Here is an 18430-nt window from a genome sequence, read left to right on the forward strand (position 1 = left end):
ATGGGAGTGGGTGGCATTTGGGGGGTTAATGTGTCTTGGGAGTGTGTTGGGGCACTGTAGCCCAGGAGTGTGTATGAGGGATTTGGGTAGGTCTTCTAGTAAGATAGTCTGACTGCATTCATTAACAGTGTACTAAATTGGGCACCCAGGCTAAGGATGAACTTGAATTAACAAACCTCTTGATTGAATTAACTTGATTAATTGACCTCTCTGTGCCCTCCCAGTTGGCACCGTGTGCTGGTGAAGGGGGTGTTGACCAATGGTCTGGTGTCGGTCTATGAACTGGACTATGGTAAACATGAGCTGGTCAGCGGCACACAGCTCCGCCCCCTCATACAGGAGTTCCGACAGCTACCATTCCAGGGCATCACCGCACAACTCGCAGGTAACTAAGGAGAGTTGCCCCAGGTAACCATATAGCGTAGACTTCAGAATGCACCCAGACTGCAAAAGAATCAGCAACAAGTGGTTCTTCTGATCTGCACATTTTGGAAAAAGAGTTATGTCTCTTATATGGCTGTGTTGTTGTGAACAAGTACCTCTGGAAGCATCTCTACATGTGTCACATGATCCTTGAGCTTGTTAACCTGTTATGGTATAGGGGGCAGTATTTTCACGGCTGGATAAAAAAATGTACCCGATTTAATCTGGTTACTAATCCTACCCAGTAACTAGAATATGCATATACTTATTATATATGGATAGAAAACACCCTAAAGTTTCTAAAACTGTTTGAATGGTGTCTGTGAGTATAACAGAACTCATTTGGCAGGCAAAACCCTGAGACAGATTCTGACAGGAAGTGGATACCTGATGTGTTGAATTGACTTTAAGCCTATGCCATTGAAAAACAAAGGGGCTGAGGAATGTTTTGGCACTTCCTATTGCTTCCACTAGATGTCACCAGCCTTTACAAAGTGTTTTGAGTCTTATACTGTGAGATCTGACCGAACAAGAGCCTTGGAACGGTGATGGCCCATTAGACACCTGGCGTGCGAGTTGATGTTGGGTACTCTCGTTCCAATACGTTTTAAAAGAGAACCCAATCGTCCGCCTTGAATTTTATTCATGTTCTGGTTAAAAAAGGCACTAATGATTTATGCGATACAACGTTTGACATGTTTGAACGAACGTAAATATATTTTTTACGTTCGTGAAGTGAAGTGAAGTCCGGCTGGCTTAGATCATGTGCTAACAACACGGAGCTTTTTGGACATAAATGATGAGCTTTTTTGAACAAAACTACATTCGTTATGGACCTGGGATTCCTGGAAGTGACATCTGATGAAGACAATCAAAAGGTAATGGATTATTTACATAGTATTTTCGATTTTAGATCTCTCCAACATGGCGGTTAGTCTGTATCGCAAAGCGTATTTTTCTGGGCGCAGTGCTCAGATTATTGCAAAGTGTGATTTCCCAGTAAGGTTATTTTTAAATCTGGCAAGTCGATTGCGTTCAAGAGATGTAAATCTATAATTCTTTGAATGACAATATAATATTTTACCAATGTTTTCTAATATTAATTAATTATTTTGTTGCGATGACTTGACTGCCGGTTATTGGAGGGAAACGATTTCCTGAACATCAACGCCATAGTAAAACGCTGTTTTTGGATATAAATATGAACTTGATAGAACTAAAAATGCATGCATTGTCTAACATAATGTCCTAGGAGTGTCATCTGATGGAGATTGTAAAAGGTTAGTGCATAATTTTAGCTGATTTTATGGTTTTGGTGACGCCTGTCTTTGAATTGACAATACATTACACACAGCTATTGTCAATGTACTCTCCTAACATAACCTAACTTTATGCTTTCTTCGTAAAACCTTTTTGAAATCGGACAACGTGGTTAGATTAAGGAGATGTTTATCTTTCAAAGGGTGTAAGATAGTTGTATGTTTGAGAAATTTGAATTTTGACATTTATTTGGTTTCAAATTTGCCGCTCTTGAAATGCACCTGCTGTTGATAGGGTGCGCCACGGGTGGCACGCTAGCGTCCCACATAGCCCCAAGAAGTTAATGTCTAGATAAGTCCATTAATTATGAACATACGGAATGTTTGAGTAGGGAGTCCTCTGGTGGCCAGGATAGCAACTGAACTGAGAAATTACTTCAGTGTTTGTCATGAGTTTAGAGCAGGAGTGTCACACAAACGGGCTAGATCCGGCCCAAGAGGGGGAACTGTTTTGTTGTTATTGTGGACAGAGGAACTATTTTAAATTGATTGAAACCACATTTAAACTGTGTAGAAAGGATAATGGACTTACATTTAATCGTTTTTATACCTCCCTAATTATCACCGAAATGAAACCTAGACTGTCAGGGAGCATAGAAAATTCCCAAAATGATTGATAGAGGACTATCTTTTTTGCTAATTTTGACCACGAGGAAATTTTCCGGACCTTGTTGAAGATCGAATTCTGCCCCTGGGACAAAATTAGTTTGACACCCCTGGTTTAAAAGATATGTGATATAAATGTTTTATTTAACCTTTTTTTTTCTCCATTTCATGAAATATATTTTTTTACTTGCCTATTTCTCATACATAATTCCGAGGATAGCTTTTTTTCATATGAAGCTTGTTGATTGGCTAACATTTCTTCTCCACCAATAGGAGTGAAGCTGAGGCAGTGGTTGGAGGAGGCTTCCATTGTGTTCTGTTTTTGTTGTTGTTGACTAACATTACTTTCCCCTCCACCAATAGGAGTGAAACCGAGGCAGTGGTCGGAGGAGGCTTCCATCTTGTTCCGGAACCATGTGGAGAAGAAGCCGCTGGTGGCCCAGCTGGAGGCCGTACAGGAAGCGCATCACCCCTGGGAAAGGAAGTTGACCGTCTTCCTGGTTGACACCTCGCAGGAGGAGAGGGACATCTGGGTTCACGACATCATGGCCGAGTTCGCTGACGAACTCACCAAAGAAGTGTAGTTAGATCAACCCTGTGCACAACAGTGCATCTATAGTGCTGGTTATGGCAGGAACAACTAGGTAGGTCTATTCAAAACAAATGTAAAAAGAAAATGTATAAACATTTGTTTTGGATACCTAAGTGTAGTTGGATGCTGGACATTTCTACGGATGTTGCTATGAGAAACCAGAACGCTTGTTGCCGTTACAATGGGAGACAGTTGGAAGGAGAGGAGACTTGTGACTTGGACTTGTTGTGCTTGAGAGTGAGGTGACACAGTGACAGTGAAGCACACTCACTCACAGTATGGGATGGCGTTCTGATCAAAAGCTCAATAATTTCACCATCGTGCTGACTTCCCTAAAAGCTTTGCCACACAGAGGAGTTGTCATAATGTGTTGAATGTCTAGTCGTGATATGGGATGGGTTTCCTGACGCCTTCGATCATATGGTACTTTTGTTTTCTTGACTCAAGCCCCTCCGTAGAACAGCAAAGTCCTACATTTGACAAATGTCGCTCCTTGACTGGATTGTGGAGAGATAATGTAGCTACGAAGGCTTTGGGAAACACATTAGTGTTCACATATTGCATCGCCATTCCTATAGTTAGAAACAAATTATGGAAATCAATATGTATGTGATACATAAGCTGCATTATCAATCAATGCACAAAAAGTATTTACAGTGCATTCGAAAAGTATTCAGACCCCTTGACCTTTTCCACATTTTGTTACGTTACAGCCTTATTCTAAAATGTATTAAATATATATTATTCTCATCAATTTTCACACAATACCCGATAATTACAAAGTGAAAACAGCTTTTTATAAATGTTTGCTAATTTATTAAAATTAAAAAACCAAAATGCCTTATTTCAATAGTATTCAGACCCTTTGCTATGAAACGTGAAATTGAGCTCAGGTGCATCCTGTTTCCATTTATCATCCTTAACATGTTTCTACAACTTGATTGGAGTCCTGTGGTCAACTAAATAGTTTGGACATGTTTGGAAAGGCACACACCTGTCTATATAACGTCTCACAGTTGACAGTGCTTGTCAGAGCAAAAACCAAGCCAAAGGGTTGAAGGTATTGTCCGTAGAGCTCCGAGACATTGTGTCGAGGCACAGATCTGGGGAAGGGTACTGAAACATTTCTGCAGCATTGAAGGTCCCCAAGAACACAGTGCCCTCCATCATTCTTAAATGGAAGAAGCTTGGAACCACCAAGAGCAATCTGGAAGAAGGGCCTTGGTCAGGGAGGTGATCAAGAACCCGATGATCACGCCGACAGCTACAGAGTTCCTCTGTGGAGATGGAACCTTCCAGAAGGACAGCCATCTCTGCAGCACTCAACCAATCAGGCCTTTATGGTAGAGTGGCCAGACAGAAGGCACTCCTCAGTAAAAGGCACATGACAGCCCTCTTGGAGTTTGCCAAAAGGCACCTAAAGGACTCTCTCACTATGAGAAACAAGATTCTCTAGTCTGCTGAAACCAATATTGAACTCTTTGGCCTGAATGGCAAGCATCACGTCTGGAGGAAACCTGGCACCATCCCTACGGTGAAGCATGGTGGTGGCAGCATCATGCTGTGGGGATGTTTTTCAGCAGCAGGGACTGAGAAACTAGTCAGGCTCACTAGCGGTTCTGGGGGGGGGACAGGGGGGACCAGTGTCCCTGTGGCAACAATTTTGGACCCCCTTGTGGCGTATGAAATAATTTTTACATAACTAATTTTTGCTATCGTTCTTTTTTTACATCCGTTATTAGACAGTGGCGATGATGATGATTATGAACATGGTATTTTGCCTGCTAATGCCTGCAATGCAGTGAAAAAAACAATATGACAACAATAACGTCTAATGTAACTGGCCCCTCTAACAGTACAACTGGCCCCAGCTTGGCCCCCCCAGTTGAAATGGTCTAGAACCGCCAGTGGTCAGGCTTGACGGAAAGATGAACAGAGCAAAGAACAGAGATATCCTTGATGAAAACCTGCTCCAGAGCGCTCAGGACCTCAGACTGGGGCGACGGTTCACCTTCCAATAGGACAATGACCCTAAGCACACAACCAAGACAATGCAGGAGTGGCTTTGGGACAAGTCTCTGAATGTCCTTGAGTGGCCCAGCCAGAGCCCGGACTTGAACCCGATCGAACATCTTTGGAGAGACCTGAAAATAGCTGTGCAGCGATGCTCCCCATCCAACCTGACAGAGCTTGAGAGGAATGGGAAAAACTCCCCATACAGGTGTGCCAAGCTTGTACCGCAAGAAGACTTGAGGCTGTAATCACTGCCGACGGTGCTTCAACAAAGTACTGAGTAAAGGGTCTGAATACTTATGTAAATGTAAAAATATGATGTAAATATTTCAGTTTTTAATTTTTTATAGATGTGCAAACATTTCTAATCCTGTTTTTGCTTTACACACTATAATATAATGACAGACTGATAAGGGGAAAAAAACAAAGGCTGTAACGTAACAAAATGTGGAAAAAGTCAAGGTGTCCGATTTTACTTTCCGAATAAACTCAACTTATCAAAGACTATTGTTAATTAAGACAGTTACAGTATGAAGGCCTTTACCCAGACCTGTACACTTCAGTCTGATGTCATGAAGGTTTACAAAACGTAGGTAAAGGGATAGTTCAGCAATTCTTTTGGTCCATAGTCTGCTTTGAAGGTAAAATAGCTGAACTGTCTCTTTAGAAATATATTGCCTCTAGTCAGTTGATGATGCAAAGAAGCCATTGTTATTTCTATTTCCCGCTCATGTGACTTAGATCGGTTGGGGAAAAAAATAAAAGTGTGTTTTCATTTATTTATTTTTCAAATGTTGAATGTGTGTCGGACAACAAGACTTTCTGCAGATATCCTTAGGGGCCAGGTGTTTTTTCTGGCCATGTGAACTGTGAGAAAAACTCCAGTTTGTTACAGTATTAGGCTAGTACTGCATTATAGGGCCCAAAGCCTTCCATGATCAGGAAAAACTTCTGACTCTAGATACGCTGCACGATATGTTGGAAATTTTGCTGAATTGTTGAATGAGTGTTGGTTTGGCTGGAGTTTAGCTGAGAACAGAATATCTACTTGGTGTTAAGGGGTAATTCAGCAATTTTTACGTATTTAGATTATTTTTTTTTTTCCTAACTTTGAAATCAGCCTACAGACCAGTAATGACTAATCCACACTTTGGTTTTGTTAAAATAGACTACTTTCATGGGGAGGAAACAAAAATATGTAAAATCGCTAAACTATCCCTTTAAAACCTCTTGCGTATATCCTACCACTGGGGGCGCCACAGCGCATTTTGGAAAAAATTCGTTCCCATTTTCAACGGCCTACTAATCAAACTCAGAAGCTAGGACATGCATATACTTATTGTATATGGATAGAAAACACCCTAAAGTTTCTGAAACTGTTTGAATGGTGTCTGTGAGTATAACAGAACTCGTATGGCAGTCAAAACCCCGAGACCGATTGAACCAGGAAGTGGGATTCTGAATTGTGGACTCGACTTCACAGCCTTCCCTGTAATTCACAACGTGAAAAAATGATAATTGATGTCCCCAGTCTTTACAAAGTGTTTTGAAGCTTCTGCTGTCGAAACTCAGTGCAGGAGACGATGTGGCAATTGGTCACAGTAGGAGGGCCATCAGCATTGTGACGTCGGCGGCCGTGTCTGCCCCCACCTTTGGAAACGTTTTGAAACACAATAAAATCGTCCCACTCGAATCTGATTGGCTCTCTTGTTGAAACAGGCCCTGAAGATTAATGTTATACAACGTTTGACATGTTTGAACGAACCTAACGAAGGGAAAATAGTCATTTTTCGTTAGCCAAGTGCCGCGCACGGATCAACATTTGGTTACAGCCTTAGGACGCGCTAACAACAGCAAGCTAATGGAACATAAAGGATGGACTTTTTCGACCGAAAATACATTTGTCGTGGACCTGGGATTCCTGGAAGTGCTTTCTGATGAAGACAACTAAAGGTGAGGGATTATTGGCAATATTATACAAGATCAGATGTGATGTGCGATTGTTCCAAGATGGCGACGAGCTAGGCTTTCTAGCTCATTTTCTGAGTATCGCATCCCCTTTTATCTCAAAGTGTGATTACCCTGTAAAGTTAATTTAAAATCTGTTATGACGGGTGTTTTCAAGAGATATTCATCTATAAATCTTAGATTGACAATATAAAAAAAAAAATCGTTTTCCAATAGTAATTTATAAAATTGTAGCACTGTTTCCCGGGACGCATTTTATGAAAAAATAGTTAGTCAACGTCAGGTGCCGATGTAAAATGCTGTTTTTATATAGAAATATGACCTTTATTGAACAAAAGATTGCATGCTGTGTGTAACATGATGTCCTAGGTGTGTCATCTGATGAAGTTTGTAAAAGGTTAGTGCTGCATTTAGCTGTTTTTTGGTTATATGTGATGCATGTGCCTGGTTGGAAAATTCATATGATGCTACTTTTACCATGTACTCCTCTAACATAATCTAATATTGTGCTTTTCCTGTAAAACCTTTTTGAAATCGGACAACGAGGGTCGATTCAAGAGAGGTGTATCTATAAAACGATATGAGACAGTCCTATATTTGAAAAAAAAAATATTGAATTTCGTTATGCTAATGTCGCTAGGAGTTTTTCGCTGGAAAATGATCACGCTAACGGGATGAGAGTCTCAAGAGGTTATTGGTTTTCATTTCGTTGTGTTGACATTTAGACTTGAGGTTGACTGCATACAGTATGTAAATCGTTTTAGAAATAAAGTTAAAGGGTCAACTTTGCCAAGTTGTTTGCAGAAGTAAAGTTAATACTGAGACAGAAAGCAAACGTAACTCTTTTTTTTGTCTGTAGTTGTCACTCACTCATAATGGAATTCAGATTCTTTATTAAAATGGCAATATGGTAACTTATCTACATGTCATATCACATCAGTGTCAATAAATTGATGAATAACCCAAATACATTAAAGTTCATACTCTTTCCCAATGTGCACACCTTCATGTCTTTTCTCAGTGACCGGGTATAGAGGAGAGAACAGGAGAGGTTGGGAGGAACTGAGAGGATGGGGAGCAGGAGTGGTGAGAAGAGGATTTGGAGAAGAAAGGAGGAGTACATCTCATCCTAAGATCTGATGATATACACGTTACATAATTAGGCATGGATATGATCTTGTAGCATACATACTGACACAAACTCGTGTAGCTTATTATTTTAAAAGGCCAATCGATCATTAGAAAAGCCTTTTGCAATTATGTTAGCACAGTTAAACTGTTGTTCTCATTAAAGAAGCAATAAAAACTGGCCTTCTTTAAACTAGTTGAGTATCTGGAGCATCAGCACTTGTGGGTTTGAATACAGGCTCAAAATGGCCAGAAACAAACTAGACACTAATGTACTTGTCCTCTTGCTCAGTTGTGCACCGGGGCCTCCCACTCCTCTTTCTATTCTGGTTAGAGACAGTTTGCGCTGTTCTGTGAAGGGACTAGTACACAGCGTTGTACAAGATCTTCAGTTTCTTGGAAATTTCTTGCATGGAATGGCGTTCATATCTCAGAACAAGAATAGACTGACGAGTTTCAAAAGAAAGTTATTTTTCTAGCCATTCTGAGCCTGTAATTATACCCACAAATGCTGACGCTCCAGATACTCAACTAGTCTAAAGAAGGCCAGTTGTATTGCTTCTTTAATCAGCCCAACTGTTTTCAGCTGTGCTAACATAATTACAAAAGGGTTTTCTAATGATCAATTAGCTTTTTAAAATTTTAAACTTGGATTAGCTAACACAATGTGCCATTGGAACACAGGAGTGATGGTTGCTGATAGTGGGCCTTTGTACACCTATGTAGATATTCCATTAAAAATCAGCCGTTTCCAGCTACAATAGTCATTTACAACATCAACAATGTCTACACTCTATTTCTGATCAATTTCATGTTATTTTAATGGGCAAAAAAAATTGCTTTTCTTTCAAAAACAAGGACATTTCTAAGTGACCCCAAACTTTTAAACGGTAGTACATTTGTAGTAGTACACACAGATGTACACACAATGTTATCTCGTCTTAGTCTAACAAGATTCATTAAAACGATAGCGTCCTCTCAGGTCTTCCAGCGCTTATCGAATGGACAGAATCATGACGAACTCTGGGAGGCAAGAGAGGGAAATTAGAAAGGCCACAACATGTTTGGCCACCACTGCGTTAGAGAATTTTGTGTGTGTGTACCAGTCAAAGGTTTGGACACACCTACTCATTCCAGGGGTTTTCTTTCTTTTTACTATTTTATACATTGTAGAATAATAGTGAAGACATCAAAACTAGGAAATAACACATATGGAATCATGTAGTTACCAAAAAAAGTATTAAACAAATCAACATATATTTGAGATTCTTAAAAGTAGCCACCCTGCGCCTTGACGACAGCTTTGCACACTCTGGGCATTCTCTCAACCAGCTTCATGGGGTAGTCACCTGGAATGCACTTCAATTAACAGGTGTGCCTTCTTAAAAGTTAATTTGTGGAATTTCTTTCCTTCGTCATGTGTTTGAGCCAATCAGTTGTATTGTGACAAGGTAGGGGGGTATACAGAAGATAGCCCTATTTGGTAAAAGTCCATATTAGGGCAAGAACAGCTCAAATAAGCAAAGAGAAATGACAGTCCATCATTACTTTAAGACATGAAGGTCAGTCAATCCGGACAACTTCAAGAATTTTGAAAGTTTCTTCCAAGTGCAGTCGTAAAAAACCATCAAGCGCTATGATAAAACTGGCTCTCATGAGGAACGCCACAGAGAAGGAAGACCCAGACTTACCTCTGCTGCAGAGGATAAGTTCATTAGAGTTACTAGCCCCAGAAATTGCAGCCCAAATAAATGCTTCACAGAGTTCAAGTAACAGACACATTTTAACAACAACTGTTCAGAGGAGACTGTGTGAATCAGGCCTTCATAGTCAAATTGCTGCAAAGAAACCACTACTAAAGGACACAAATAAGAAGAAGACTTCTTCTTATTTGAAGAGCAATAGACATTAGACAGGTGGAAATCTGGTCTGATGAGTCCAAATTTGAGATTTTTGGTTCCAACCGTCGTGTCTTTGTGAGACGCAGAGTAGGTGAACGGATATTCTCCGCATGTGTGGTTCCCACCATGAAGCAAGGTGGAGGAGGTCTGATGGTGTGAGGGTGCTTTGCTGGTGACACTGTGATTTATTTAGATTTCAAGGCACACTTAACCAACATGGCTACCGCAGCATTCTGCAGCGATACACCATCCCATTCGGTTTGCGTTTGTGGGACTATCATTTGTTTTACAACAGGACAATGACGCAACAAACCACGCTATGTAAGGGCTATTTGACCAAGAAGGAGAGTGATGGAGTGCTGCATCAGATGACCTGGCCTCCACAATCACTCGGCCTCAACCCAAATGAGATGGTTTGGGATGAGTTGGACCGCAGAGTGAAGGAAAAGCAGCCAACAAGTGCTCAGCAGACTGTTGGAAAAGCATTCCAGGTGAAGCTGGTTGAGAGAATGCCAAGAGTGTGAAAAGCTGTCATCAAGGCAAAGGGTGGCTACTTTGAAGAATCTAAAATATAAAATATATTTGGATTTATTTAATACTTTTTTGGTTACTACATGATTCCATATTTGTTATTTCATAGTTTTGATGTCTTCACTATTATTCTACAATGTAGAAAATAGTAAAAATAAAGAAAAACCCTTGAATGAATAAGTGTATCCAAACTTTTGACTGGAACTGTAAGTGATCGTACTTTTGTGTGTGTATCCTGAATGTTTTTGAGTATTTCCTCCACGTGTGTGTGTGCACAATTATCTCCTCACCGTCAAAGTCGACGCTTCCATCTCCGTTGATGTCAATCTCCTTGAGGATATCTTCCAGCTCTCCTTTCTTCAGTTTCTCCCCCAGAAAACACTTCACCGCTTCCTTCATCTCATCCTGACTGATTTTCCCATCACAGTCTTGGTCAAACTGAGAAGAGAGGGGAGAGGTGAGGAGGGGAGAGGAGAGGGGTGAGACGAGGAGGGGAGAGGAGAGGGGTGAGACGAGGTGAGACGAGGTGAGGAGGGGTGAGGAGAGGTGAGGAGGAATGAGGAGAGTGAGGGGAGAGGTGAGGAGAGGATGTTGAGGACGAGAGGATGGGGGTGATTAAGTAAACAGGTGAGTTAATATTGGTTGAGGGCTGAATCTGAATTTGAGGAAGAGTAGGTCAGCTCAATCATGCAAGGATGTAAATGCTAGAAGATGAAAGTTTGAGTTATAATGCCTGTGTTTTTATTTGTAGTTTCCTTTGGTTCCAATCTCAGTCTCTTACCTGAGAGAAGGCTGATCTGAGCTCCTTCAGCCCCAGCATGTCAACAGTCTCCCCCATTATCCTGGGACCCATTAGCTCACAGAAGTCATCAAAGTCCATCAGACCGCCCACTGCAGAGAAACATACCAATCAACAATCAGGACACAGATAGGGACTGGACCAACACACCAATCAACAGTCAGGACAGGAGGGTTTAGTGGGGTCAATAACCTCAGTCAATGAGATAGAGAAACAGTTTCTGTCAGTTGTAATGTCACTACATTGACATGAGTCTGTATCTGTTCTCCTCTCCCTCTTTCTCCCTCTTCAGCAGTCATATTATCACACAATCCTCATCTTGATCTCCAGCAGAACTATAACAGGTTAGAACAGGGTATAAAAGGGCTATAACAGGCTATAACAGGTCTGTAACAGGTCTATAACAGGTCTGTAACAGGTCTATAACAGGTTATAACAGGTCTGTAACAGGTTAGAACAAGTCTAACAGGTCTATAACGGTCTAACGGGTCTGTAACAGATAGCAGGTCTATAACAGGTTATGACATGTCTGTAACATGTTATAACAGGTCTATAACAGGTCTGTAACAGGTTATAGCATGTCTGTAACAGGTCTATAACAGGTCTATAACTGGTCTGTAACAGGTTATAACAGGTCTGTAACAGGTTATAACAGGCTGTAACAGGTCTATAACAGGTCTGTAACAGGTTACAACAGATCTGTAACAGGTCTGTAACAGGTCTGTAACAGGTCTGTAACAGGTTAAAACAGGTCTGTAATAGGTCTGTAACGGGTATGTAACAGGTCTGTAACAGGTCTAACAGGTTAAAACAGGTCTGTAACAGGTCTGTAATGGGTCTATAACAGGTCTTTAACAGGTCTGTAACAGGTTACAACAGATCTGTAACAGGTCTGTAACAGATCTGTAACAGGTTATAACAGGTCTATAACAGGTCTGTAACAGGTTATAGCAGGTCTGTAACAGGTTAAAACAGGTCTGTAACAGGTCTGTAACGGGTAGGTAACAGGTCTAACAGGTTAAAACAGGTCTGTAAAAGGTCTATAACAGGTCTGTAACAGGTCTGTAATGGGTCTATAACAGGTCTGTAACAGCTCTGTAACAGGTTACAACAGATCTGTAACAGGTCTGTAACAGATCTGTAACAGGTCTGTAACAGGTTATAACAGGTCTATAACAGGTTATAACAGGTCTATAACAGGTCTGTAACAGGTTATAGCAGGTCTGTAACAGGTTATAACAGGTTTGTAACAGGCTATAGCAGGGCTGTAACAGGTTATAGCAGGTCTGTAACAGATTTGTAACAGGTTATAACAGGTCTGTAACAGGTTATAACAGGTCAATAACAGCTATATAATAGGTATAAGACACTCACTCCTCATCTTAATCTGTTGTACTATTTCCAGAAGCTCCATCTCAGTGGGCATGTAGCCCATGGTCCTCATGCACTCTGCCACGTCCTTGTAGTTCAGGTAGCCGTCGCAGTCGTAGTCAAACTCCTTGAAGGCAAAGTCCAGCTCTGCCCCAAACGTCAAATGTTAGAGGTAAGAAGGTGATGATGACACCATGGAAGTCGATTACTTGAAAGAACATTCCCATTTAAGTCAACATTCTGTGATGGCTGGGCTGACGGCCATATTGAGTCTACCCCTGACAGTAGTACTGTCAAAGTTCCGTGGTCTGAGGAGCGTTTTGTCCATTCTAGTCATGCTATTTCTATGGATGACTCAAAGCTACCCCCCTTTTACAAATATAATGTCTGGCTGAATCCTAACTTGAGTAATACGAGCTCAATGTAATGAGTGGTGCTACTGGTCAACCGACTTGAAATAAAGCATTCTACTGTATATGCAACATCACTGTGCTAAGAAGACTCACCATCCAACTCAGCTTGAGCCAACTCTCTCTCCTAAAGGGGGAGAGGTGTTTTAGTGAGGGAGAGACAACACTGTCTGACAATACTTAAACCCGGCTTACATTTTGTGTAATATTATAGCGCATGACTTGCAGAAGATCCCCATGTACTATAATGCGGATAGGGGCAACCTTGAAGACGTTGGGACAAAAACAGATGCTTATGGCTGGAAGTTCAGGACAGGAAATTTCAGATTTAGACTGTTGTGTAAGAGGAGGTCATTCTGGTACTGTAGTGAGGTAAATTAGTGAGGGATTGGGGACAGGTACAGTTAAGGATGTTTCCTTCTCATGGTGGATTAAATCATTAAGAGTTCCATCCTGTTTCTCTGGGAAAACATTCAACCTCGTTCACACGTGTGTGACGTGTTGTGTTGATACGCACAGCCTACATGCTCACACTGCATGCTCGATACCATCTAGTTTAAGTTCTGATTTGAATTATTCTTTCCTTAATCGATGTCCCGGGTTAAGTTTCACAATGTCAAGAAACATTTCAAAGTAAGACAACAGCAATTGTTCATAAAACAGCAAACATGCACACATCAATTGGTCTAAACATTATTTTAACAACCGTATAACTTTCCCCTTTTGTTCGATGCTCTTCCAGCATCTTCTAGCCTTAATCCTAATGAATGGTGAGAGGATAACTACTCTGTGTGTGTAACTTAAAGGATCATTACTACCCCCTCCCCACACACACACACACACACACACACACACACACACACACACACACACACACACACACACACACACACACACACAGTCGTACACGCAGGCAGGCACGGATGTAGCATGCTGGCAGATAAGCAGGCACGCACTCACACACATCGGCATGCAAAGATCAGAAGCTCAGCTAAAATAGCAGCTTCCCTGACTTTTCACTCCCCACCAAACACCAGACTGCTGTTAGCCCAGCATGTCGCTCACTAATAGGTCAGGATTATGGGTTAGGGGTCAAAGGGTAAAGTAGCTGTTATGGTGTGTGTGTGTGTGTATACCGCTCCAAACACGCTGCAGAGCAGGGTGGTGTGTATCTTCTCCATGTCCTGTCTCTTCTGCTCTTTCTTAGACACCTTCTTGGGAGCCGACTCCGAACCCGAGGACTTCTGGGAGGATTTACCACCTTTGCTAGGAGTTAAGAGACAACAGGGGTTCATATTAGAGACATTGACAAGCGCTATCTTACCGACTCAGTGGCCTTGTGGTTAGAGTGTCCGACCCTGAGATTGGAAGGTTGGGAGTAACACTAAAAGACTGTAAAAATGGGAGCCAATGCATCTCTGCTTGGCACTCAGCATTAAGCAGCTAGATTGGGGGTAATGCTCTGCAATAGACTAGAGTCATGTCCACTCCAGGTGGTGTACTTGTTCATCAAGCTGCCTCACATTACAGAAACAGGAGATGGCCGTTCTATGCGCCATTCTTGCTCACACATGCCGACGCTGGTGCAAGGACACTTACTTCCCATCTTGCCACCTAGACTTAACATAATCCCCATTGGGTGAATGTATAGAAATAAGGTCATCACTCAATGGCCCCGCGTACACATTCAAGTTTTACAACTGACGTAAAACGCATTTGGCACAACAGTTGTGATAAAAACAGAGATATTTTCTGCAACAACAAAACCCCAAAAAACGATCCAAGTATCGTGGTGAAGCCACCACTTGATATTGTTGTTTAATTTGGGGCATCACCAAAAACATCAGGTGTATCACAACCGCTGTGTCAACCTCAGGTAACATATCAGTGTGTACGGGGCCAATGTCTCTCAATAACTTTATTGTTGCACAACATTGCCACTGTCTTTCCCTGCTGTGAATTCTCCTGTCTCAGATGTAGACATTGATCTTACCTGTCTGTAGAGGCTGCAGACGTTGCCGAGGTTACAGAGGCTGCAGACGTTGCCGAGGTTACAGAGGCTGCAGACGTGGTGGATGGGGTCTTAGACATCCTGGAGAACAATGTGGAAAGTTACTCAGTTGTCACACACTCACAAAAAAACATGATTTCTATGCAAATCCCAGCCAATCACACTGAGGAAAAAGAGGTGTCACCTACTTTAAGGATACACAGTAAAGGCATAGGTCATCAACCAATCTCACCTTCTATTTTGTGCAAAGAATACAAACAGATAATTGATCTGCGTTGTCCTTACCTTTAGCTGGCCGGTACAAAACCAAAAACTAACGAAAAAATGAGGAGATAGAGAGCTGCAGTCTTTCTCCTTCAGTAATGTGAATGACAGGATTGGGTCCTCTTGCTCTCCTCTCCTTCATCCCTCCCTCCCTCCCTCCGTCCATCCGTCAGAGAGTATTACCATGTGATTACCTGGCTAAATGTGTCTAGGTCAGATAACCAAACAACACGCGTGACAGAGTGTGATTGACTGTGGCTCTGTCATACACACACGCACGCATCGTCAGTCACAACGTGTGTGTGTGTGTGTGTGTGTGTGTGTGTGTGTGTGTATTTCAATTCATCAAATGCAGAGCAAATGAATTTATGAATAAAAACGTAAGATAGGATTCACATGAATAGGCTGTGTGGTAACCTTTTATTTGACAGTCCTCTTTCAGTTGGTATTTACTTAGTGTAGATGCAAGGTTGGGGTCAATTCTTTTTTAATTCAGTCAATACAGGAAATAAACTGAAATTCCGACATCAATTCCAATTTACCTCCTATGAGAAAAAAAATTGGAAACAGAATTGGAATTTTAGTTTGCTTCCTGAATTGACTGAATTGAAATGGAATTGACCCCAACCCTGCATAGACAATATTTATGCTTAAGTATTTACCAAGTCAAAAGCGAACTGCAAAACACACCAGAACCAAAAAAGGGCAGCTGACACAGGGCACACTGGTAGCCCTGAGCCCTCAGAGCCCTGGTAGCCCTTAGAGCCCTGGTAACCCTCAGAGCCCTGGTAGCCCTGAGAGACCTGGTAGCCCTGAGAGCCCTGGTAGCCCTCAGAGCCCTGGTAGCCCTTAGAGCCCTGGTAACCCTCAGAGCCCTGGTAGCCCTGAGAGACCTGGTAGCCCTGAGAGCCCTGGTAGCCCTCAGAGCCCTGGTAGCCCTGAGCCCTTAGAGCTCTGGTAGCCCTTAGAGCACTGGTAACCCTCAGAGCCCTGGTAGCCCTCAGAGCCCTCAGAGCCCTGGTAGCCCTCAGAGCCCTGGTAGCCCTCAGAGCCCTGGTAGCCCTGGTAGCCCTCAGAACCCTGGTAGCCCTGGTAGCCCTCAGGGCCCTGGTAGCCCTCATTGGAGACCTTCAATACAATACAACTTTATTGTCCATATGTTATAGTAAAGAACAGAAATTTGTCATGTGCTTATTTTCACAAAACACACAGACCTGGCAGACGAAGTGGGCCTGGAGGTGGTCAGTGTACCCGCCTCGCCTCGATCCCAGTTTGGCCTCAAGGTCGTCAGGGACAGGATTGAGACGACGGGCCCTATCAGCCTCCTGGTCCCACTGGTCATTGTGGACTGGGCTGAGGATGGTGATGGCTCCTCAGATACCAATGGAGGAGGAGGAGACAGATTCAGTCTGATCATGTCACTGTAGAGGCGGTTGCAGCCTGTGCTGTACGTCCAGCTGACCAGGAGGTGGGCTTGGTGGGCAGCAAGGCTGGGGAGGGGCAGCCAACACAAGCCACACTGGTAAGCCTGGGAGCCCTGGTCGTCTGGTGCCTCAGTGAGGTCCTGCAGGATGGACACGTGATGAGGAAGAGCATGGAGGTGGTCGGGACTCTGGAGGTGCCGCCCAGGTTCGCCTCAGGGTCGTTGGGTACGGAGTAGAGGCATTGGGCCCCGTCGGACTCCTGGTCATGCTCCTGGATACTAAATACCTGTGGAGGGAAGACAGGCAGAAGTAAATGTGTGTCCCAAATGGCACCCTATTCTCTACATAGTGCTCTACTTTAGATTAGAGAAATGGCACCCTATTCCCTATATAGTGCACTACTTTTGATCAGGGTCCATAGAGAATTGGGACCTATGCAAAATTAGGCTTGTAAATTAGAGAAAAAGTAACATTTAAACAAATAAACCTTTATAAAAAAAATCGTTATGGCAATAAATTCCCCAAAATAATTATAATGGAAACGTTTGGATGTCATTGTAACTCAGACACGTCTTCTTATTAAAATAAATGTTTCAGTTCTGAAATGATTGCATTGTCTTTGGGTGATAAATGCATTCCAGTGTAATATTTGGTTCTGTTTCCAGGGAAATAACGTGAAATTCGGACACTTAATAGAATGCCATTATCAAGGAACCCTAACGTCATAATTGATGTGTATCATGTATTCGATTTTGACAGTCGCTTATTTCCCGGGAAAAGAGAACCTAATGTTCGACTTTTTCACCAAATAAACGTGCTTACGAATGTCATTTTAAAAACGTATGTTTACGTGCTTTTTATTTATAGTGTGTGACTAAATAAATATTATTTAATAGCCATTATTCTGTGCTTTTATGTTTGCTTATTGTCTAATCTGGGTTCAAACACATTTTAGGTGTTTCATAGTGCGAAAAGGGTTTGGAACCAGGTTTATTAGTTTATTCTAACAGATTCGAATGGAAATAGTGAGTCATTCTTTCCATTCAGTTGGACATGATAGACAGGGCTCTGGTCTCCGAGACTAAGTGTTAACTCCAGGCCAGGCTGATAGAGAGGAGGAAAGGGAAGCGCTGACTCTCTTCCTAGGATGTGACTGAGGTTAGCTTGGGCAAAGGACACTTATTTTAGTGTACGCAGCAGCTGACTGTGGAAATGGTCAAATGATGCAATAGACGACATTAATCAACAGGCCTATGCAATTGTGCGTGCACGTACGTACACGTAGGTTACGTGCGTGCTTGCGCGTAGCATTTTCAATTTCTCAATAGGAAACAGCAAGGAATTATGAATGCCACGATGAGGTCAAAGAAGTGGAAACGTTTTATTTTCGACACTTAGCACTCAAACTTCTGGAAAAATGTATCTGAGGATTGAGAAAACAGCTCAACTCTCCCACATTCAATGGCCTATATTTACAACAGCGAACTCCTTCTGTTGACAGAACAGCGCGGTGGATTTAAGAAAATAAAGAAACTTTATTTGTTCAGTCAGCGATTATTAACCTGTTCCCTGCAGTCAGCTGCACTTTCTTCGCACCGATGGCACACTGGAGTGGCTCGTGTGCCAAACTTCACAGGACAGGACAATTCTGATGGAGTTGGGAAATCCTC

General features: G+C 42.3%; 2 protein-coding genes across 5 annotated transcripts in view; one reads left to right on the forward strand and one right to left on the reverse strand.

The window, feature by feature from the left end:
- The window catches only part of LOC115194590 (tudor domain-containing protein 7B), a 40281-nt gene extending 36760 nt beyond the window's left edge, over positions 1-3521 (forward strand). For both annotated transcript variants that reach the window (XM_029754423.1, XM_029754424.1), the window contains exons 18-19: positions 225-385; positions 2712-3521. In XM_029754423.1, coding sequence (XP_029610283.1) covers positions 225-385; positions 2712-2932 — 382 coding nt within the window. In that variant the 3' untranslated portion in view covers positions 2933-3521. The remainder of the gene's footprint in view (positions 1-224; positions 386-2711) is intronic.
- A 5325-nt stretch (positions 3522-8846) lies between these two features.
- LOC115194606 (calcium-binding protein 2) lies at positions 8847-18406 on the reverse strand. Of its 3 annotated transcripts, XM_029754447.1 has the most exons (9): positions 18323-18406; positions 16551-17046; positions 15055-15153; positions 14198-14327; positions 13158-13188; positions 12655-12798; positions 11263-11372; positions 10772-10919; positions 8849-9072 (listed from the first exon to the last, which is right to left on the reverse strand). In XM_029754447.1, exons 2-9 carry the CDS (start codon positions 16751-16753, stop codon positions 9044-9046), a joined length of 894 nt encoding a protein of 297 aa, XP_029610307.1. In that variant the 5' UTR covers positions 16754-17046; positions 18323-18406; the 3' UTR covers positions 8849-9043. The 3 variants fall into 3 exon arrangements, with proteins under 3 accessions (XP_029610309.1, XP_029610307.1, XP_029610308.1); XM_029754449.1 differs by lacking the exon at positions 18323-18406 and having other exon boundaries at positions 8847-9072; positions 16551-16970; XM_029754448.1 differs by lacking the exons at positions 16551-17046; positions 18323-18406 and adding an exon at positions 15358-15431 and having other exon boundaries at positions 8850-9072.
- Between the last annotated feature and the right edge of the window lie 24 nt (positions 18407-18430).

This window comes from Salmo trutta, chromosome 5 (genome assembly GCF_901001165.1).
Source record: "Salmo trutta chromosome 5, fSalTru1.1, whole genome shotgun sequence".
In the NCBI taxonomy this organism is placed as follows: Eukaryota; Metazoa; Chordata; class Actinopteri; order Salmoniformes; family Salmonidae; genus Salmo; species Salmo trutta.